This window comes from Colletotrichum destructivum, chromosome 2, assembly GCF_034447905.1.
Source record: "Colletotrichum destructivum chromosome 2, complete sequence".
In the NCBI taxonomy this organism is placed as follows: Eukaryota; Fungi; Ascomycota; class Sordariomycetes; order Glomerellales; family Glomerellaceae; genus Colletotrichum; species Colletotrichum destructivum.
The window spans coordinates 5454374-5476387 of record NC_085897.1 but is presented as its reverse complement, the minus strand read 5'-3'; the positions used below and the strand labels follow the sequence as shown (position 1 = coordinate 5476387).

General features: G+C 52.2%; 8 protein-coding genes across 8 annotated transcripts; 2 read left to right on the top strand and 6 right to left on the bottom strand.

The window, feature by feature from the left end:
* The first annotated feature begins 697 nt into the window (after positions 1-697).
* On the top strand, positions 698-2719 carry CDEST_03860 (Putative berberine/berberine, FAD-binding domain, PCMH-type, FAD-binding, type PCMH, subdomain 2). Its single transcript, XM_062920019.1, has 3 exons — positions 698-941; positions 1012-1418; positions 1486-2719. Exons 1-3 carry the CDS (start codon positions 755-757, stop codon positions 2434-2436), a joined length of 1545 nt encoding a protein of 514 aa, XP_062776070.1. The 5' UTR covers positions 698-754; the 3' UTR covers positions 2437-2719.
* A 1-nt stretch (position 2720) lies between these two features.
* On the bottom strand, positions 2721-3689 carry CDEST_03859 (uncharacterized protein). Its single transcript, XM_062920018.1, has one exon. It carries the CDS (start codon positions 3341-3343, stop codon positions 2756-2758), a length of 588 nt encoding a protein of 195 aa, XP_062776069.1. The 5' UTR covers positions 3344-3689; the 3' UTR covers positions 2721-2755.
* Positions 3690-4462: 773 nt separating this feature from the next.
* CDEST_03858 (Putative hemerythrin) lies at positions 4463-5638 on the bottom strand. Its single transcript, XM_062920017.1, has 2 exons — positions 4991-5638; positions 4463-4927 (listed from the first exon to the last, which is right to left on the bottom strand). Exons 1-2 carry the CDS (start codon positions 5219-5221, stop codon positions 4607-4609), a joined length of 552 nt encoding a protein of 183 aa, XP_062776068.1. The 5' UTR covers positions 5222-5638; the 3' UTR covers positions 4463-4606.
* Positions 5639-6106: 468 nt separating this feature from the next.
* On the bottom strand, positions 6107-8711 carry CDEST_03857 (Putative acyclic terpene utilization). Its single transcript, XM_062920016.1, has 4 exons — positions 8169-8711; positions 7618-8101; positions 6796-7553; positions 6107-6725 (listed from the first exon to the last, which is right to left on the bottom strand). The coding sequence occupies exons 1-4, from the start codon at positions 8623-8625 to the stop codon at positions 6580-6582; spliced, it is 1845 nt and encodes a 614-aa protein (XP_062776067.1). The 5' UTR covers positions 8626-8711; the 3' UTR covers positions 6107-6579.
* A 713-nt stretch (positions 8712-9424) lies between these two features.
* CDEST_03856 (Putative sodium:neurotransmitter symporter) lies at positions 9425-11999 on the bottom strand (the record flags this gene model as incomplete). The annotated part of the gene is made up of 2 exons (XM_062920015.1): positions 10840-11999; positions 9425-10729 (listed from the first exon to the last, which is right to left on the bottom strand). Exons 1-2 carry the CDS (start codon positions 11626-11628, stop codon positions 9425-9427), a joined length of 2094 nt encoding a protein of 697 aa, XP_062776066.1. The 5' UTR covers positions 11629-11999.
* A 1623-nt stretch (positions 12000-13622) lies between these two features.
* CDEST_03855 (Putative major royal jelly protein/protein yellow) lies at positions 13623-14717 on the bottom strand (the record flags this gene model as incomplete). The annotated part of the gene is made up of 1 exon (XM_062920014.1): positions 13623-14717. One exon carries the CDS (start codon positions 14715-14717, stop codon positions 13623-13625), a length of 1095 nt encoding a protein of 364 aa, XP_062776065.1.
* Positions 14718-17031: 2314 nt separating this feature from the next.
* On the top strand, positions 17032-18149 carry CDEST_03854 (uncharacterized protein; the record flags this gene model as incomplete). Its single annotated transcript, XM_062920013.1, has 4 exons — positions 17032-17175; positions 17390-17440; positions 17503-17895; positions 17982-18149. The coding sequence occupies 4 exons, from the start codon at positions 17032-17034 to the stop codon at positions 18147-18149; spliced, it is 756 nt and encodes a 251-aa protein (XP_062776064.1).
* A 647-nt stretch (positions 18150-18796) lies between these two features.
* Positions 18797-20465, bottom strand: CDEST_03853 (Putative major facilitator superfamily, MFS transporter superfamily; the record flags this gene model as incomplete). The annotated part of the gene is made up of 3 exons (XM_062920012.1): positions 18797-19634; positions 19690-19945; positions 20015-20465. 3 exons carry the CDS (start codon positions 20463-20465, stop codon positions 18797-18799), a joined length of 1545 nt encoding a protein of 514 aa, XP_062776063.1.
* Positions 20466-22014: the final 1549 nt, after the last annotated feature.

Sequence of the window (22014 nt, the reverse complement as noted above, 5' to 3'; positions counted from 1 at the left end):
ATCTGTGGCACTTCTGGCGCCCTCCGAATCTGGCAACGCGAACGTGGAAGACTTGGTGCAACAGGCGGGACAGATCGCCGACACCGGCAGGCTTGGTGCTTATGGCAGTCTCTCAGCAGCATAGATGGAGACTTCAGCACGGAAGAGGAAGTAGAAAAGTTCTAATTTTCTCTCTGGTATTTTCGAATGCATCCCAGTAGTCACAGCGACGAGCAAGATTGATCGAACTGGACGAGCTGCGGCACACAGAGCTGATCACCATACAGAGTACACGACCCGACTTGATATTGGCTGAGCTCACAGGCTCTGCAATGCATGGTCAGCAAATGCGTTATTAATTTCACCCTTTAGACACTTGGCGTTTATTCCGTTTGTGAACTAATTCCCTGAAGTACTTGCCTTTCTCGGTTACAAGGTGTGGTAAGACTGCGAGCCCCATGACAACCAGCAAGTGGCAAAGGCGGGGATTTTCACATATGCATAAGTATCTGCAGCTTCTGAGGGCCGCCCACCCCCCACGATAGGTTATCCCATGTTGCTCCAGGGGTGCGTCTTACTGCAGTAGTTGAGATTCGTGCCCGGGGGGGAAGTCTAGTCGTACGCCAGCGACCGGTGGCTGGATACCTTGGCTATTGAGGAGATAAATATTTAAGCAACTGTGTCTCGTTTACGTACGTATGAAGAAGCGCAATGTCGAGTAAAGCATTGCGCCAGTTGGAAAAACGGGGTACTCATCACGACGTTGCCCAGCACCATGGTTTCGAAGGCCGCTTTGGGTGTTGCCGCTGGCCTCATAATTGCGAATTTGTGCCATGGAGAAGCGATACCGGGCGCCCTAAACGGCAAAAGCTCTGCCATCGAGACCTGCCGGTTCCTGAGCAGGTCCCATCCAGACATCACCTATTTCCCAAATACGACGGACTACACCGCTGTCAATGAAGGTATGCACACAGTTGGACATCAGGTCTGGGTGATTTGGATGATCACTGGGCTGACTTTTGAGAATACTAGATTATTTCACTGCCGCCAGCTGGCTGGGCCCAAGATGTATCTTCGCTCCGACCAATGCGGAGCTCATGTCGTTCGCCGTCAAAGTCCTGCGGAAGACAAACGTTCCGTTCGCTCTCCGCGGAGGCGGACACATGCCCATCGCCGGCTCCAACAACATCGATTTGACGGGCATTCTCCTCTCGAGCTCCAACCTGAAGCAGCTCCGTCTCTCCAGGGACAAGTCCACCGTTTTCGTCGAGCCCGGCAACGACTGGGGGGATGTGTACAGATTCCTGGACCCTCATGGACTCTCTGCGGTGGGTGGACGTCTTGGTATCGTCGGCGTGCCGGGATTCCTGCTCGGCGGGGGCATTTCGTTCTTTGGCAACGAGCACGGCTGGGCCTCTGCAAACGTCAAGAGCGTCAAGGTGGGTGACTTGACTTTCATGCTACGCTACGTGTCCGCCAAACAAAACTGACACAACTGTTGCTCAGGCTGTACTTGCCGATGGGAAGATTGTCACGGCCACGGCTGACAACAAGTACTCGGATCTCTTCTGGGCCCTGCGAGGCGGGGGCAACAGCTTCGCCATTGCGACGGAGTTCGAGCTGAATGCCGTCAAGGCCCCGGTAGTGACCGTTGGAAGCGCCGTTTACGGAGTCGGCCTACGCGACAAGTTCCTTGACAGTGTGTTCGACTTCGCCTTGGACGGAACCCTGGACATGAAATCCGCAGTCATCCCCAACGTTCACTGGTCGGGAACCTCGCCGGATCACCCATTCTATGCGTCGTATCTATTCTACAACGGTAATAACACTCGCCCAAGTGCTCTGGCCAACTTCACAGGCGCGAGTCTTGCCGGGGACCTCGGAGACTTCAAGGCCCGGACCATGGGCGAGTGGGCGACGGCTGGTGACGGCGAACTCGAGGCAATCCACGGCCTGCACTTTCGCTTCCACATTGTCTCGATCGTAGCGAGCAGGGAGGCAATGCGAATCATCCACGACACCTTCCTCTCCTTCGCCCAGGAGCATCTTGCCAGCATCCCGGGTATCGGTACCACACTGACGTTCATGCCGATATCTGAATCGTTTCTCACTACCCGAAGAGGCCGGGGCCCACGCGGCGATCCCATGGGCATCGACGCATCCAAGGCCCCGTTCATCTGGGTCGAAGAGAGCATCATGTTTGCGAGAGACGAGGACGAGGAGCGTGCCACATGGTTCCTGGAGATTACCAACAAGGAGATACAGGCTAGGCTGAAGCCTCTAAACGTTGGAACTCCGTACTTGTATCTCAACGACGCTGATAAGAACCAGCCGGTGTTCGAAGGGTATGACAGGGCCAACCTGAGGCGTCTCCAGGAAATCAGGGCCAAGTATGATCCCGATATGGTCTTCACCAAACAGATGCCCGGGGGGTTTAAGGTTGCCGGTGTCCGCTGAGACATTTAGATCGCAACCCACGTAGGACGTTCGTTTGGAAGCGCGGAGAATGCCAATGCTTGGTGGAAGAAAAGTCTGAATAAGCTTTACTCCCTGTTGTCGGCCTCGTCATTTAGACATGGGAAGCTGGTTCGACAAAGCATGAAGCTGTGCGCATGGATGCGGTAAATTAATTACGTGTGGAACTTATCATATCTCCTGACACTGATATCATCAACGGCCTTAACAGTCGAAACCTTGGGACTGAACAGAGACGCCCCAAATTGACTGTCCTGGTGATCCCTGTGTGAAAGAGAAAAAAAAGTCTCCAAAAAACATATCAGTGATGTCGCCCGGAACCGTGAGCGACGCGGTTCACGACAAGACCTCCCACCGTGCTACCGACGACATGCTCCCATTGCCTGTGTGGCTTCTCGTGTTTCCTTGCCGCGACGGCATCAATGGCGCCCGCACCAGCTGCCGCCGTCAGAACCCTGGCGGTTCTGTCCCTGTCATGCCGCGCCAGCCCTGCCTCGATGATGCCTGCGCTGGCAGCCGCGACGGCCGCCTGGGTCCAGTTGGTTCCCGAGCTTGAAGACCTCCTCTTGCTGCTTCTACCGTGGTCGCGGTGGCTTTCGTGCCCGTGGTGGTGTTTTGAATCATGGTTGGATCTCGACCGTGGGTGCGGGCGCTGTCCTTCGTATCCGCGGCTAAGATCTCTTGCGCGCGGCCTGTTTCTTTCTATTTCGTAAAGGTCATCCTGACTCCTCCTGGTTGTCGCATGGTGCGTGTGAGTGACAGCTCCGAGGTCCCCCGTCGGACTGTAGTCGGATGCCCTGCTGCTATAATCGGAGTAGGCTGGGGTGTGGTGGTGGTGGTGTCGACGAGGTGGGTGTTCGTCCCGGAAGTCGCGTCTGCTGTAGGACATTCTGTTTGTTTGTCTATGATAGTTTGGTATGTGGGTATCGAGCTTTTCGTCTAGACAATAGGAGTACTGATACTCCAGAGATCATCGTCAGGGGGGGAGACTTCATGCTATATACGTGATCGAGATATACATCAACTCGAAACAAACGCTTGCTCGTTTGTATTAACTAAGAATGACAGGTTCGACTAACGGAGATCTTGCCAACTCTCGACTGTAAAATTGGGACACATTGTGATGTAAGGCGCTTGGCGGTTGGCAGCACAATGCTGAAAACCACTGAAAACTGTTTGGTTTGACTCGTTCTCGTCAACCACCAAAGGTGTGGTGGGGAAGATTCTGTCGGGATGGGTGGTATCGTAGGGCGTACATGATCTAAATAGTACATCACACGAATGATGAGGCAGAGAGTCAAGCCGTAAATCAAGATTTATGGTTGGAAAAAGAAAGTGTGGATGTGATAGGTGGCAACATATCTAACCACTCAAGACTTTTCTGTCCTGCCGCCGTTGCCTACGGGACAATCTCCGAGAAACGCTGAGCTGCAGCGGAACATAATCTGGGGTCCCGCACTCAACTTGATAATCACATGAGCTTTCACAGCCGACGCTGCCGTGGACTGGATCACAAGGTGAAAGCTTCCCGAGCGATCTCCCAATTGTGGATCAGCAAAAGAGAAAGATGGGAGAATGGAAGCATGGAAAAGCAGATACTTGGGGGGGACAGAACAGAACCCCAAACAGTATCGCTACGTGTGCCGTTTATATGACGTGGGCATGATTCAATCATCTCCGTGTATGCGGCCCCGCTCCCCGAGTCTCCGGTCCCGCAGCGGTCGTTGCATCCCGTTATAGGCCCGTAGACGCATCACTGAACAACTCCTTCATTTAGATCGTGAGCCTCTTGCTCTGTATTATAGTATAGACAGAATCGACAGTATAGACGAGGAAACCAAGACTCTGATGTGAGGTTTGAATGCCAACAATATTCAAGGGCGCATAAGTATGTTGTGCTATTGTGGGATGAACATGGTCCGATAGTGCACGTCAAACGTCACACGGCAAAAGACGACAGACATTGTGTCGTAGTCAAAAGTGGATCCACAATTGCTAAGCTGCAATTGTGGCTTATATGCGCCTTGCGACACATTGAGAATTATTAAAGATATTCCATTGGTTTAAAAGCACATGCTTATTTGCTCATTCCGTCATAAGGTCGTGGGTCGTGAAAGCGTCCAGCACATCCGACCCCGAGATTTCTTACCCCTCATCGACAGCCCCGCAGAATGGGATCCATGTCTTTGAGGGATCCGCTCTTTGTGGCGAGGAAGTCGGTAATCAACTGGGACGGAGGCCCCCGGTCGGCCGAGCGGTTGCTGCGGGTTGGCGCCATGGACATGGTCTCCCAAAATTGCCGGGCCAGCTCCTCGGACTCGGTAATGGTGAGGCACTCCTCGAGACGGGCCACGTCCTGGTGGTCGGTGTCGCGGACGTGGGCCGCCATGTCCACCCAGAGTGCCTTCAGCTCGGGCTCGAAGCTCGAGTCGGTGACGGGGATGGCCTTGAGGCGGCAGATCTTTTCTTTCAGCTGTGCATCCCGCGTCAGTCTTGGGCGTCTTACGAGACCTCCTCCTTGGAAGATGGAACCTACGCTCTCCCTGTCGGTGTGGTTCTTGGCGCCCCGTGAGTCGCCATCCGACAGTCGGTCCTTGAGGATGGGCAGCAGCACCTGCTCCTCACTGATGCAATGCCGGGCAAGCTCTAGAGCGAGTTCGTTCCTCCAGCGGTTCTTGTCCTCGGGGGTCGTGGATGTGAGGATGTATCGGTAGGCCTGCTCGATCTTCCGGTGGTCGTCCTTAATAGCGTCACTGAGTCTCGGCATCGTATCGGTGGAGTATTGTTGATGATTTGTGTGTCTGAAAGTTTTGAATCATGAAAGGTGGATTCGAGGTGGGGCTCGACGCGCTATGCTTTTCGAAGATACTCTGGTCGTAGAGGTGGTTGTGCGTAGAGTTGGTATTCGGAATCCAAGGATGGGTATGGGATGAGTTGGTGATGATAACGGCATCCTGTTGAGGGAAGGGGGCGTTGCCGCACCCTAAATAACCAAAGCCACGTATGACGTGGAAGCAGATCCATCCCCAATGGTGGCTATGTAGCTACACAAAGCTGATCCCAACTTGAGATCTGACAGAGGGCGCTTCATTTGCTCCGGTGGCTTGACAGGCAGATACAGTGAACCCCCGGGCCCCCAGGCGTCTCAAAGGAGCTTCCTAAGGCAAGCGAAAGAAGGGATAGATATCCGTCAGCCTGTTGGGGCTCTTGGGGGCCTTCTTCGAAGACATAAAAGGCTGGAAGCCTGCAACATCCCGAGAAGCAAAGGTGATCAGTGGGTCGCTTGAGCACCGAGCTCCCGGACCGGCGTTGAGCAGCCGCTCCGGAACGTGGAGTGAATGGTCCGTTGGCCTGCGTTTGGATCGCACAGAGGGTGACCGGCATGCAGAGTTGCCTATTCCGGTATGGTTGACCGTCCATCCGGCATCTTAGCCTACCAGAAGCTGTTTGACAATCAAAAAGGGGAGGGGGGGGCCTGGGCCCTGTTTTTTCCTCGGCCGCCACACGATCATCATCGCGTCACCCTTTTTTGCTTTTGGGAAGCTCGCTCCCTGTCTTGGCTGCTAGGCTCATTGGAGCTTGAGACTGTGCCACGTGAACTGATGGCCAATTTTGATAAGGGGTTGCAGGGGCAGGCAACGAGAGCAATCAATGGTGAACAGTGACTCTGTTCGTCTCACTATTTGAGTGTGGATTTTGGTAACATATACAGGGATACGCTGCGTCGTCATCCTCCTCAACAGGATGGCTATCTAGCTTGTCCAGGCCCGATGTTTTACGTGTTGGGCTATGCCTCGAAGAGAAGGAGATCCCCCCATTCTCCATTCCAGCCTTGTCTGATAATAGAAGATTAAAAAGACTCAAGGGACTGACTGGCTGTGGCGCAGAAGCCACGCAATGTTAAGAATACGCCATCTCGTCAAGTGTCTTGCGGGGTTTAGAACTTTCCTCGGAACAGGCCAGAAGAGAGAGAGAGATCGGCTACACCAGCCGTTGTCCGTCATTCCACATTTTAACCACCGGCGATCCCTTACACACTCTAGGTTCACTGACGCCCCGTTCCATATTGTACATCGACATAAGTCTTACAAGGCCTCCGATTAAGAGCAAAGCGTAATGCTGCCTTCAGATCCTGCCACGAGCCAAGTACCGATCCGGAACGGAGACGTGTTTGCATCGCAGATATTCCGCTAGGTTCTTGCTAAGGAAGTCGTACGACGAGCTGGCGGTGACGCCGCGATCCAGGTGATCCTTGAGAAGAAAATGCACAGCTATTGCCCCCCTCCGGCATGAGCATGAGAAGCTGTTAAAAAAAAAAAAGATTGAACCGCCGCGACTCACCGAAAAGGTGTGGAAGCTCGAACCGGAAGATCGGCTTCCCCTTATCATCCTCCCCCAGCAGCTCTCGGATCTTGCTGACGGTCAACAACGATCTCAGCCAGTCCCACTCGTCCGCGTTCCGCACGAAGAACCCGACGTTGCTATCTGAGCCTTTGTCACCAGACCTCGCGTGTACGACATACCCAAGCGGCGCCGTCGTTGCTGGTCCCAGGGACGAGAGGTTGACGGGGCTCTCGGTCTCGTACGACGGCTGTTCGTACACGAACTCGACCGTATCCGCCGGCGGCTCGATCTCGACCCGCCCAGCCTTCCATGGGAGATGACAAACGTGCCTCGCCGCGCTCTGCGGGATGATGCTGACCCAGTACTCGTAGTACTCCTTGGCGAAGGCCTGCCGCGTGTCCAGGTGGAACGTCGCGCCGGGGTAGCTCTGCATGATGTTGTCCACGATGGGTTTCAGGAATCTCAACGGCGACAGAGCCTCTTGGTCGCGCGCCTGGGCGAAGATGCGCAGGTCGACCGTTGCCGCGTCCTGGTTGGAAGGATTTTCTGGACATGAGCCGTTTGTCCGGAATTTGAGGCAAGAAAACGACGCCTCGTCTAGTACGTGCCGAAGCTGCCGCTCGAAGAGAGTCGCCTTTTCTGCTGTGTCGAGACCGCAGAGGAAATAATGCGCTTCCGCTTGGTATCCGCCCTTGGCAGTGATACCTACTTTGGTCGTCGGTGGCGGTTTGATATTACCGACATTAAAGACCCGTCTGAGACGAAGTTAGCAAACGACCGAGGCTGAGACTGACTGAGACCAAAACCGGGGCGTCGTACACTCTGTTCTCGCCCACGTGTGACATCTTAATGTTGTCAAGGACGGCCACAACGTCAGAGTTGTAGTAGTAGGGCCCTTGGATCTCGTACAGTAGCTGGGCTTTACACGTCTCGACAGTCACCATGCCGCCCTTTCGAGCTTGCCTGTAGACACAAAACTCCCCATTTGCCTCGAATTCGGCTATGGGGAAGCCAATGTCAACAGATGTGCCGGCGAGGCTCTTGAACCCTGAGAAGTTGCCGCCAGTGACGTATGTGGTGCACTCAATCAAGTGTCCCGCGACGAGCGCGTGGGCAAGTTGCGAATAGTCATTCCGCCGCCAGTTATAGTGATAGGCCGCACAAGCAATTGTAGGGGACGCGTCGGCCACTCGGCCACACACGACAATGTGAGCTCCTTGCTTGAAGGCTTCGACAATCCCCCAGCAGCCCAGGTAGGCCTGGGCATAGATCGGCTCGAATGGCCAATCCTTGATGTTCTCACCTATGACGGGTGTCAGTGGAACAATTCGCTTTGCTTGCAGTTCAAGGTTGCATCATCAATTGCCGACCTGTTGTCAAGTTCGTGAAGCCCTCTCCGCTGCCCAGCCCCTTTCGAACAACATCAATCACCTCATCTCCTTCGATCCAGGCGATCTTGAGCTTGAGGTCTTTCTCTTTGACCATTTCAACAAGAAGGTCGTGCAACTTCTTCGTGTCACTCGCGCCTGCGTTGACTGCGAGTTTGATGCGCCTGGCATCAAGATAAGCCAGCGCAGGTTCGACTGCCTCGAGGAACGAGGGCTCAAACTCGGACGAGTTGTTCGGATCGTCGGCTTTCCCGCCGCCTCTGAGCGCCATGTTGTACTCCGACATCCAATCGCCAACGATGTACTGGATGTCCTCATTCCGAGCGAGCTCGGCTAGCCCGTGACGTCTGTCTGCGGCAGAACCAGAGGCGGACGCGATACGGGCTGTGTTGGTTGATCGCGAGCCGAGATGCCCTGGAAGATTAGTTCGCAATGGCATAATTGGATTTGGTTGACGCGTTTCAAAGAGATAATGGTATATTCAGTGATGTGTTGTTGAAGCTGGAAGAGTTTGGACCCTGGGGATCTCTGGTTCACTTGGTTGTACTTCTCCCCGCACGTCACGTCTGGGAGAGCTCCGCATGATATACAAGAGCCTCGGCTCAACCGGCTTTTCCAGAGTGCGCCCGAGCGTAGATCTAGCGTTGTTGTGAAAGCATATGCGGGATCCATGATTGTCTATTTCGGGTTATAATCCGTAATCCCAAGAGAGTGTGGGCTGAATTAAGTAGTTTTCGATCACGATACACACCCTGCGAAGTGAAGATCAAGCTGTCCCATTAACACGTCGCAAGGGTAGATGTTGTCAATAGTTTCGATGATAGAACGGACCGCGGATGACCATATATACAGTCTATCCCCTTTCGAGTTTCAGTCGAGTTCGATTCTTCACAGTTCTGGTCTGTAGCAATTTCAGTTAGCCAGGATTTGAATCTGGTGTGCAACTTTGTTGCCGAAATTAGATCATATCAGGGTTTGGTAGTCTGTGAAAATGAGCATTCTGCTCAGATGGATGAAAAAGACAACGTGAAGTGGATATGAACTGTGCTGGTGGGATAGCACAGTTCAAATAGTTCATTCGTTCCGCCTCCTCGACTGCTCAGCATACTCGATGCTTCAGAAGGACTCCGGACAACCTCCAACCCGGTGCAGCCCGTTGAGAGTTGCATACGACAGCCGGATAGCACGAGTGCTTCTATAATAAATCAAAAGTTGGAACAAAAGAATCAGAAACAGAATTAGTTATGGGCCCTCTTCTCATCCTCCATTATCAGGCCGTCGTTGGTCGGCGATTCCTTGCGGGCCACTCCTTCATCCGAATTCGAAGGCGTCTGCGTCCGCCCCTGCTCCATGTTTCCGGCCGCAATAGCCTGGGCCTCGTCTGCGCCAATGGTAACGAGAGGGGCATAATGGATCTTTCCTTCGTTTTGTCGGTGGGCCGGGATGAAGACGTTGAACCAGCGAGGAACCATGAAGCCGGCGAAGATCATGACGAGAGCGATGTGGCCGACGGCGAAACCGAGAATATGCAGGGGATCATAGCGGACTTGGTAGAAGGCTGGATACGAGAACCCGTACACGATGCTCAAGATGGGGCCCGAGATGTAGCGCAGGAGAACAGGCCAAAAGGTCGGGATGTTCCAGTTCTTGCCGCTGCCGATGACCACGTTCAGATCACGGCGAAGCTGGTTCCCCTTTGGCAATGGATTAGTGGGACTGAGCATCCAAGAGTGAGTGAGGAAAGAGTGACTTACAGAGTAGAAAGCCAGATACCAAAGTTTGCTCAAGAAAGCGTTTCTGCCCCAGAATCTCGGAGGAATGGCGTCAGGGGTCTTTGCGATGAGGACGGAGGCGATACATCCAGCAAAGAAAAGTCCGAGACCGACACCGGCTCCGGCTCCGGCCTGGACAGCATGAGCAACGGCTACTCCGAGCACCATGGCCAGGATGTAGCACGTGTTGTAAATGATGAATGCCGGCTTTCCAACCTGGCCGATGACGTCCTTACAGCGGTAGACGCTTGTGGAGGTGATGCACTCGGCGAATACGACGAACACGAGGGCCACATCGTTGACCCAGCGGTCGATGCCGGTCAGCAGGTAGTACCCGAACTCGGTGCAGTACGGCAGCGCCAGGAGGAACGACAGCACGGTCAGGGCCGTGACGACGATGGGGCGAGAGAACTTGATGCCCGTGTCCATGACCAAGGTCACGATGGCGTCGAGCATGGCGAAGGCCGAGCTGTAGCCGAGGACCATGAGCGTGAAGAACAGGGCGACGGCCCAGAAGTTGGCACCAGGCATCTCGGCGACGGCCAACGGAAGGGTGAGGAAGCCGACGGTGAAGCCTCCGATGGGGTTCTCGGGATCCGGACGCATTCCCAGGTATCCGACGACACCAAAGACGGCAAAGGCTGCGATGTTCTCAAACAGGACGTTGCTGCAGACGATCAAAATGGAATCCATGACCGCGTTCGAATACTGCCGGTTATAAGATGCGTAAGACGTGAAGTAGCCGAAGCCAACTCCGGTACTGAAGAACACCTGTGCAACAGTCAACATCAACACCCACCAACCAAAGGATGGAACTTCATAGCGGCCATTCTATGGTCAACGACAGAAGGAAGTCAATATAGACGAAAGAAGCACCGTACCTGACCGCAGGCTGTCTGCCAGACCGTTCCCTTCGACAACTCACTCCCTCTCCACGTGGCGAAGTACAGCTTGACTCCTTCACCGGCGTTCTCGAGAGACACGGATCGGCCGATGAGGATGATAGTCACAACAATGGGAAGCCCCATGGTGAAGTACACGACACGGCCGGTTAAGCCGACGCCGCGGAAGATGGAAACCCACATGAGGAAAAAGGTGAAGGCAGCCCATCCGGTTGTCTCGCCGATGAGGGCGGTACCGGGGTACTGTGTGTAGTTCAGGACGCTGGAGCCATCGGCTGAGAGGCTGCCTTCGATAGGATCAATGTTGGCGACGACGTCCCGGTTGAAGAACTCCTCGCCGCGCCCGGTCCACGGGAGCGGGCTGGTGAAGGAGTGGCGGAAGTAGCTCATGATCCACGCCAGATTGACGACAAAGTAGGGTGTGACGACGAAACCGACATAGAGCAAAGACAGGCCGGTGCCCTTCAGCCTCTGGTTGAGGTTGTTGTATGCGACGACGCTGCCGCCGCGGTAGGCCTGTCCGATGGCAATCTCGAGCACCAGGACCGGGATGGCGACGATGAAGACAGCCATGAGATACGGGATGTACCACTGCAGACCGTGGTTGTTGTACACTTGGGAAGGGTACCGCAGCAGGTTGCCCATTCCGGCACAGCCACCCATCGAGGCCAGGAGAAAGGAGGCCCTGGACGGCCAGGCATCGCGGCCGTCTTCCGCCTTGTTTGGCGGGGGGGCAAACCAGCCCCCGATCTTCCGGAGCACGTCCATGGCGCCACGTGCAGGTGTTGATGCAACGGCCCGAGGGTGATCACAGTCCGGTCCGGCAAACAGCAACTTGGGAAGTCCGTCTTGGTCCAGTCGTTTAGTCTGGATGTGTCGAGTTCGTTCTTAGCCTATTTCGATCATATAGGAAGGAGGCTCGAAGGATTGCGTGCGAAGGACCCTGAATGATGGAACCTTGATAGGCTAGAGAGAAAGAACAGGAAGGGAGAGAGATATGAGTTTGTCTGTTTGGGTGTGTTGTAGTCCAAGGTGGGGGGGGATAAAGGGTTAGAGAGAAGGGAGAAGACGAGGGAGAGAGAGAGAGAGGACAGGAAGAGGAAGCTTTCAGATGTTGCAGTACGTACCAATCACTCAGTAGATACTCTTCTTCTTATCCAGTCACTTACAGTCTCTCATAGATGGACACCATAAGGGCACCTTAATAGGCTGCAGAATTTTTACATCCATTTTTGTCTTTCACTTTTCGCATCTGCAGTACGGGTAATAGGCGTCCGAGACCGAGAGCACGCAATCCTGCTTTTTTCCACGCCTCTCGTGGGGGTTCCCAGAGACCACAAACGTTGGACGAGCAGTGGAGAGCACCAAAAGTCTTAGCATTACCTAGGACAAGACTTTTAGCGAATCCTCCATCAGCTTGTTTGCAGTGGCATCGCAGGGCGCGCGGGTGAGAGTCAGGCGGCGGGGGCGGACTCGCGGAGACACGTAAACCATCCCGGTCTCCCAAGGCTCGGCGGACTTGGCGACAAGGTCCTAGAGGCACGCGAATCCGTCCGGCCAAGACCCGATCCGCCGAGACGCGTTCTCCGTCGAATCACCGGAGCGGAATGACGTGATTCTGCTTAGGTTGAAGGTTGGGGGTTGGGGGTAGGGTCGGAAAGACAAACAAACACGTTTGTTGGACTGTGCTTCGGAGCTGCTGCGCAGTTGTAAGACTTGGACGTGGGATGGATGGTGAACGACATCCATGTCTGCTGGTTTTGCCGTGGTTTGCAGAACAGTTTCCTTGCCCGCCGTATTTGTGCCTGCTTGAGTACCATCCAACGGTAATATGTTTTCTAGTCTCTCAAGGTTGCCAGCCTGGTTGTATGTCATCTCATCTAGATATCGGCCATATTCCCCTCCGAGGGAGGGGGGAGGGGGGGGTGGCATGGTACATCCCGATGGGTGTTATCCCAAGCATCTCGCGAGTCTTTCTTTGTTCCTGGGCAAGTAACTGAAGAGGAAAACAAGCAAAGTCGATGGGATCAACAGTATTCTCTCCACCGGACCCTGCGTCTAGAAAGCGTCGGTTCCGCCTCCCGGTGGGTGGACTCTTCCGCGTGGCAACGGCATCCCATCTGTCATCCAAACGATTGTCTTGAAATGCCACTCGACATGCGTCAGAAACTTGGCTTTTGTCAGTGTCTTGGGCGCCCCGCATACAGAATCCCATGCCGCGAGGCAGCGTTATTCCGGACATGTCGACAAAAAGAAACTGCCCTGTGGATCGAGAAAACCCACCAACGTTTTTGATGGGGCACGCCGGCCCCTCAAAAGCCAGAAATGGAGCTCGGCGTATTTCCGACTTGGCGACCGTTCCAGAGATTTCTGAGGGAGACGACGGCCTTATTCCAATCCAACAACTTCAGAGCTGAGGGGATCACAAACACATATGCTGTTGCTGTGTAGACATGTACTCTGTGCATGGCCAGGCTAACAATTCTCTATTAGAGTTCTCTAAGATGCAGAGACCTAGATCCAGCACATGAATGAATCATGGATTGTGTGCTGCATTCGTATCTGATCATCGACCACCTCCTAGCTACCAACGAAGGCGTCACATAGGATTGGTTCACAATATGTACAAAATACAACGGCAACGAGGTGAATAGGTAAGAACACTCCACTTGACAACGTTTTTCGAATGCCCAAATACTATCAATCTGCGATCGTCCGGGTGCGCAATACGCTCTATCTGCGACGAGCCTCCGTCACATTGACTACGCGTGGTCAATGGGAGATGGGCCAGCGTCGATGGGGTAAGTGAATATGTAGTTTGGCCCTTCAGCCATCAATCCGTCCGCGCCGGGTCGCATCTGAGAGGCAGGCAGCCAGAGGTTCTTGTCCGCATCCACCCACATCAAGTCGGTCCAGATCAACGCATCGTCTTGGACGAGGATCGACGACGACCCATCTGGCTTGACCTTCCAGATGGCGAGAAGGTTCGTGTCGCTGACGTAAATGTTTCCCTCGCTGTCAATCGTCGAACCTCCAGTGCTGGGGGTGAGAGCAAACGGCTCGGTGTAGTCGCCCAGGCTCGCTGCCAGTGTGTTGTTTGTCAAAGCTCCGTTGACGTATTCAGTCTTGATGCGGTACATGCCGCCGTTGCAAGGTTGGTAGTAGAGATAGACACCGTCGGGCGACACCTCGATCTGGTCGAGGCCGACTGACAGCGTGCTGCCATCGCCTTGATATCCCGGGACCAAGCTCCCATTGTAGGCCATCGGGAACCACGCGAGCGCGGAACTGTGGTTCACAAGAACCCGTTTGCCCTCGCCGGTGGTTAGGTCCATCACCACAAGCGCACCTGCAGTGTCGCTGAGGTAGGCGTAGTCACCGTTGAATCGGACGTCATCGATGACGCTGCCGATGTCGGTGAGGTTGTCCAGGTAGTAGACCTTGTCGACGAGATCGGTTTCGAGGTTGACCCCCACGAGCTTGCTGGATCCGTTGACAAGCCTACGGTCAGAGCCGGTGGTGCCGCCGTCGACAACCCAGAATCGCCCGTCGGGGCCGATACGAGCACCATCAATGCTTACGAAGGCCTTTCTGGGGTCCAAGGTCGTGTTCGAGGTCCAAGAGTTCCAGGTGGCGTCGGGATAGAGACTGACCGTGCCATTGCTGAGAAGCTCGACGGCTTGAGGGGCGTCCGTCGTAGAGTATCGCTGCGTCAGGAACCGCCGTCCATCGGTCGAAATGCTGATTCCCTGGGTCGCCCGGTCTAGAGACAGCGCGATGCTGAGTCCCGGGGCGAGGGCCGATGCAAACTGGACGGACAATGCCATCATGGCGACGGAAGGACTGAACAATCTCATGGTGCGAAAAGATGTAAACATAGTAGAATACTTCAATTCTTATTGTTTCCTGGATGTGAAACCGTGGTGCAATAGACACCTTATATAGATTCCATAGCACGTTAGTCCCTGACTCCTAGACCATGTAGATGTTCCAATGGGCCATTTGTGATGGTCGATAAAAACAGACCGATCCGGCTTAGTTGAATTATCAAGCAACAGGAATGACCAATTCAGAATTAATGAAGATGACGACTGCCGGATGCTATCTAAGACTCGCAGTATGGGATCGAGGCGGAGCAGCCCCTGGAGCTCGGAATAGCCCCGCTTAGACGGAGTGGGATCGGAGCCCTACACTCAGTCTCCATGATTCAGAGAAGAAGACATGTGAGATTCTTTTCCAGAGATGGACTGCGTGATTTTATGGAACGGGGTAGGCTTTCTACCTCGGCAGCCGCAAAGGGGCAGGGAAACTCTGCACAGATTGAGGCCATACTTACGAGTCAATCAGGCTGTGAATATTGAATGCTGTGCCACAACACGATCAACTTGATGCCCAACTAAGATTAAGGCTATCATGTACTTCTTTCATCCCAGCGTCTGCTTCCTATTTCACTTTTGCCTAGTTCTTATCCAGGATTTGGGGGTGAGAGGTGTACCTGGTTGAAATGCCGTTCACTTCGACCTTGTCGAACATCGAGTGGTAATGATATGCTTAGGTTGAGGAGATAACCTTTGCCTATTTATACTCAAGCGTAAACTTAACCGAGTCTGGGGAATCTATTCCAGGTACGTCGCCGGAAATCAAAAGTTTTTAAGCACGCATTCATCCAAGTGTAGGCAGCACTAGTGCAAGTTTTGTGTCATGATACTACCACAGCACATGGCGCAGGTGACAGCTCCATTCATTCACCACCTCCAATAAGGAATTCTCACTGCGATACTGTATCCAAAACAATCCCATCTACAGAACCTATTGCCTTAACACAACCAAATCTACTGTAACAGCAACAGGTTGAGCACAGAATGGGTGAATCGCACGAAGGGTAAGCGGGAGATGAATGAAGACTAAAAAATTGTTGCAAAGTGCTTGTCCAAGATAACATAGCTTTGATGTTTTAGTTTCAAGATCGTATCCAGCAAGTTCGCACTATATAATTGTCATGGCATATTTCGGACCTCTTAGTACAACATTTGAAACTTAAATCAGCCGTTAGGGTGACTTGTTCAAAGTTGCGTGCTGATACTGATCCTTTGCAAGTGGTTGGGAGGATGGCATGTATTCTTCAGTACGTCCTTTTCACGCATGAAGCATGAAGTGAACCGGAGATGACATCATACTCAGCAGATTGAAACCACGAACCCGAACTAACAGAAGTCATCACGGCGATTAAACCCACTCAGCACAAGATAACCAGCCCGCTGGCACACGTCACATTCAGCAATGACCGGCGCCGCAGGCGCAAAGCCTAACCTGAACGATGTGAAGCCGTCAGATGAAACCACACTTGATTCCTTGGAAGAAAAGCTGTGTTCAACCGTGAAAGCTCTGGCTAGAACAACATCTCGACCGGATGCAAGCTGCCGATGGTATTTGCGCAAATAGCAACTTAGTTGGTCTGAGAGTCTCACCGGCCGGTGGTCCGACGCAGGACCCTGTAGTTTTAAGTACCGGACAAGGACACGTGAACAATTAGTAGTCAAGCGGGATTTTTGCATCCACAGGTGCCTGATTGCCGCGACTGGCTCTGTAATCAAAGTTAAATGTTTGCTAAAGAACCGAGTGCGTGGTTGGTGAACCCAGACAAGCTGTGCCGCTCTACGCATAAACTGAAGACTGTCTTCAACGTTTTTCCTTACCACAAGACACGTGGATCACGAGTCCTTTGGATTAAATAAAAGGTGACAAGTGACACAATGGCTCCCCATCGACCTATGAAGGATAAGGTGGCATATCGATGTGCAAATTGACGACCCGAAAACCCATGACCTACACCCACGCCTATCTAACCAAGCCGCTCAGGTGCCGATGAAACAACCAAGTCTAATTAAAAAAGAATGTGTCCTGAAGAAATGATCCAGAGTAACTGTATGACTTTGCAGTGTCCTGGCATCAAAAAGTTTGTCTCTTGATTCTTTTTGATTGTTTTAGCTTGTTTCGGCACAGCCCCAACACAGACCACATGGTTTGCAGGTACGGAAAACACAAATTTGCTTTCAATTCTATGTTTGTACGAACTGATACTCATAACAATGGGGCTTTAACGCTATGAACTACGTGTCGCTGCCGTAATTTGCACAAAAGGTGCTCGTCGACTTTGGAAACATTGAATGGATGGTCCATTTCCTATCACGACTACGCCGCACTCTGACGGTGGGGCTTCGAACAACCATCCCTTCGTACCAGGGACCCTTGTTGGTTTGGTGGCGCCCTCCAACTTTGGAATGTTCGCCGCCGACTTGTAGACTCGACCGCGATGTTAGTCAAGGAATCTGGTAAGTTGGTCACAAACTGCGGGAAGCACCGTCGAGATCAGAGCTCGACTACTATTCGTTGTACTACTGAAAGAACATAAAGTCATCTGCCTGTTCTCAAATAATTCAGTTCCAAAGCTTCTCAAACACACAGCACCACAATCCTTCAGGCCTTCAACGCATCATTTCACAGCATTCCATCGCTAAACTCGTTATAGCTCACCATGCTAGTTGCTCGCACATTGATCTCAGCCATTGCGGCTGTCGTGGTGAGTATTTTCAATATGGACATGAATATAGTCCGCATGAGCTGATCCAAGCCCCTCGGCAGGTTTCTGGACTCGATGCCCCCATCCTAGGCTACAGCGTGTTTACCCCTGAGTGGGAGGTCCAAGTCACCCCCGGTGGTGAAAGTGTTCTCATGAATGGAACGATTGAGCACGTCTTTGATGAGCTCACCAATTTCGACCCAGTCTACACCGAAGATCTGATGAAAGAAATCACCGCTCTTGGACACGATAGGCTTGGGGCTTTCGAACAGCGAGAGGACTGGCGTACCCGCCCGTATATTTGCCGGGACTATCCCTTGGCCAGAGTCGACGCTGCTTGGGATGGCATCCGCTACTTGCGAACGCTAAAGGGCAAGCCTAAAGGCAGCGCTGGTCCTTCTAGCTGCGGTCAAATCAGCTGCTCTTGGAGCACTGCAATCTGGTGGTGCAATGATGTGAGTGATGAACATGCAAACTCAAAAACTCAAAACACAGGCCCAGCCAGCGAATTGTCCGGGCAGCTAATGACATTTGCAAACAGAACACTGAGAAAAAAGAGCTCGAATCTTACGGAGTCATTGCCGATGGAGCACAATACATGTGGGACGCATGCACTCCCTGGGAAACCAACCGGTACTGGTCCAGCGGCCAGATATTCAGCAACGATGGATGGAACATCATCATCAAGAAGTCCGACTCATATTGTTAGAGACTTTGGGATCAGCCAGATATCTCTCAGGCTCAGAAGCAGTGTTTTGCGGTGATTATAGAATAGGGGCGAACTGCGGATTTACGGCATTTTCGGCTGGAGGAAGCCTTTTGTTTTGGTCTCGAAACTCCTAATGTTGCTTTCCTCTTTCCCTTTGGTTAAAGTTTTCCTTCCAACTGTATTTCCATGCATAAAATCGTCGACGTATGTAAAAGATAGAATCAAATTGTTTTTAATCTGTGTCTTTCGGCATGTCAGTCACCTAGCTTGTGGATCTTGGCTGTCTAGGACAACGACCTGTTGGTTGTCTATTCGAATACTGCCCTTGGCTTACCCTGGCTACGGGGTCAAGATTGGTTTCGGCTCTTGCTGTGTTAGTATGCCAGAGGACTCAAAGCCATTACTCTTATGCAAGCTAGACTCTTTGTTCCATCTCCTTTTTCCAAGTGATCATAACCACTTTGCAAAAAAAGAAACACCACGAAGCTAAAGATAGACATGAAGCATCTCTGGTTCAAAAATTCGTGTTGATTTCTTCATACTCTTCCGACTCTGTTTAGCTGAGTTATCAGCGGTGATAATGAATAGTTCATAAAACCTCTCTTCAGACAAGCATCCGTGCTTGTCTAAAGCTCTGATATATTGTATCAGGCTTTGTACCTGAATCTCTTCCTATAGTAGCCCTTTTGGCCCGTTCTACCAGATGGATGAAAGCTTTCTTCCGCATCTAGTTTCTTGTTGTGCAGTACGATGAAGCCCCACGTGCAGGAGAGGATCCCGAATGCTATGATCACGAGTATCATACTAATAGTCATCCCACTCTGATAATACGGCCCATCACTGATTTTGAAGATCCAGGCTGATATGTAACTGGACGTGTTGCCTACACCGATCACAAATCCACTACCGATTGCTCGCTGAAATGGCGTCTGCAGATTCTGCATGGTGAGGATCCAGATCATTGGAAGCGTGATGTAGGTACCGAAGGCTATGAAGTAGAGGGCCATCATAGTGACGTTTGAGTTTTCATGCTCGTCCCTTCGCAAAATTGCGTAGCCGATGATAGTGAAAACAAAGCCCGCTAGGCCGAAGGCAGAACGATGGTTCAAACGGTCGGCCGCATACGCCGTCGTCAGACAGGCCACCGCGGCCACTACGAATATGGGAACGATTTGGGCTTGTATCTCTGTAGCGTCTAGCCCCGGACGAAACGACTTGACGAAAGACGGGGAGAATATGGAGACGGAATATGCAGTAGTCGTCGTGAAGCAGTAGATGATGCCCCAGCAGTAGTTCAGTGGGTTCATGAAGAATAACCTCCATTCAGACAAGATGCCGATATTGGTTGTCTGGGTTTCCACGGAGTTTTTGATGACTCTTTTCTCTTCCTCTGTCAGGAACCTCGCTTTCTCGGGGGGTCCGACATTTGCTACCGAGCACAGAAGCGCAGCAACGACGGTGAAAATGCCTTCGATGATGAAAATCCTGCAGAGGTTAGCATACAGAGCACAGCTTTTCTCTCAAAAGTCCTGGGACCTACCATCTCCAGCCACTGAAGGCATTTGTGGTCTTGATGTTTGCAATGGCATACGCCAAAAAGTTGCCGGCAATGTTTGAGCATATGTTGGCCACGGTGATGAGACCAAGCCGCCACTGGAGGTGGGTTGGAGGGTAGTAAAGGGAGCAGAGAAAGACGCATCCCGGTATCAGTCCCGCGTCAAAGACGCCGACGAGAAAACGAGTGACCATTATCTGATCGAAAGTCTTGACAAATCCCTGGCCAATTGTGACGACCCCTAAAACTCGCCTGTTAGACAGCACGTATTGTGACGTTAACTAGAGAGCCGAGTACTGGTAACACTCACCAAGCAGCACGTCCAACATACACATGTAAGACATGTATGAGAAGTTGAACTTGCGATCCAACAAACGCATAAGGAGATTGCTGGGAACCTCCAACAAGATCAACGGGGCCGCGGGCATGGTCAACACAATGAAAACCTTCATCGCGTCGAGCTTGAGATCCTGGGGCAGCTGGCGAATGAGGGCAGCACCAATGTTCGTCCGCCCCATGAGGGACAAGAAGTTGAGGAAGAACATAGCAACCATCAGCTTCATGTCCAGTTTGTACAATAGCTTTCTCTCGAAAATGGTCCCGCCGACGGACGACTCGTAAGACTTGCTCCGAAAGTCATCGTTCCTTGGGGCGTTTGGCTGCTCAGCCACGCCCGTCACCGTGATCTCCTCGTCGAATTTCTCAACCATCCTTGAGTTTCGCTTTGGTTGCTCCAGCTCAGGTTCCAGGGGGTCTGACATTGTCAATCTCCAGATGCAGAGGTAAGTTGATGATGGCGGCGGATCGGACAGGGCGAGCCGAGTGTCCTTTCAAATGCGACCGAACGATGATTCCTACGACGGAGCGTGCCCGCAGAAGATTACGGGATTCGGGACATCTGAAGACAGTTATAGAAATTCCAATCCGATTCCTAAGCAGGAATGCCAAGACTTGGTCCAGCTGACAAGGTTTGTGCATACCTTGTTATGTCCGTCTTGAGTTCTCCGTGGAAGACAAGCTATGTACCTCGGAGCGCCGCTACAGGCCACAGACTGGCGATGGTGAGCGGGAGTTTGATATCAAACGTCTCAAAATTCAGACTGTTGATAGAGTTTGATACAGAATCGTCCGAGCTTCTTGAGTCACATGGGAATAGAAGAGCAAATGTTCCCGCATAGGCTGAAAGCAGCACGATGGAGTTTCCATTCTTATTTAGCAGACCGGCCGTAGTGGTAGGCTGGCAGCCTCCTCACGACCACTGATAAAACCACAAACAGTAGCCTTTTAGACCATTCTTTCCCATAGAAATTTTGCTTACATGTCTCTTTGGAGTTTCGTCTGATGATCGGCCTTGGCTTTCGGCGCTGGGCCGGGTTAACTTCCAACGTGGCCCCTGCCGCACCGTCCCGCACGGAAGTCCGCATTGCGTTAAGTTTCCGAGACCTTGTGATATTGGATGGTTCCGCAGACTTTGCGCTTCCGGCGTCCATACTGTCAAGGATTAAGGGCACCGCTGCGGTATGAGGCCACGAATGAGATATCAAAGTGGCTCCCCTCAATACGGTTGGCCTGGTGATGAAGTTGAACTGCAATCGGCTGATAATAAGAAAGTTGGTTGACAGCCTGAGACAGCTGCTGACTCCAGTGAGTGGTCCTTTGAAACTGGGGATAATTAACAACTTGAATATTTGGGATTCAGAACCACACGTGCCTACAATCGTTACCCCAGCGCGCCTCTGTGTTGACACTGCATAATTATGTCAACGTCAAATACACTTAATTACCGTTATGTTAAGCACTTTTTGCGAGTATTGCGTAGTTGCAAAAACAGCGTTGTTAATTGCAATAAGCAATTGACGGCTTCTAATATTTTTCAGAGCACCCCCTAGTTGCAAGTCACATAGCAAGGAGCAAATAACAACCTTTAAACCCCCTAACTAGATACATATTTCTGGAATCTAGGGGTCTTTAACAGTGCCTATTCTAGGAATCAAACCCCAAGGGTCCCTAAAGTATGCTAGGCAAAGATCTCGTACATTAATTACTAGGGCATAGTTACAGGTAGATTTAGGATTATGATTTTGGTTGCGAAAACAACGCCATTGATAGCAGTCAGCAACTAATCCCTTACATGTCTTCTGTGACACATTGGTCTGCTGGAAATCTCTAGAGAAGTCCATGCAAGTCGCTAAACGCCGGCAACTAAGATAACAAATTGCTAGGAAGGCAACATACGGAAACTGGGTATAGAGGAAATAAAGACGCAGTGTGAGTGTGCAACTGTTGCTGCCGCAATTGGTTTGCCTGGTC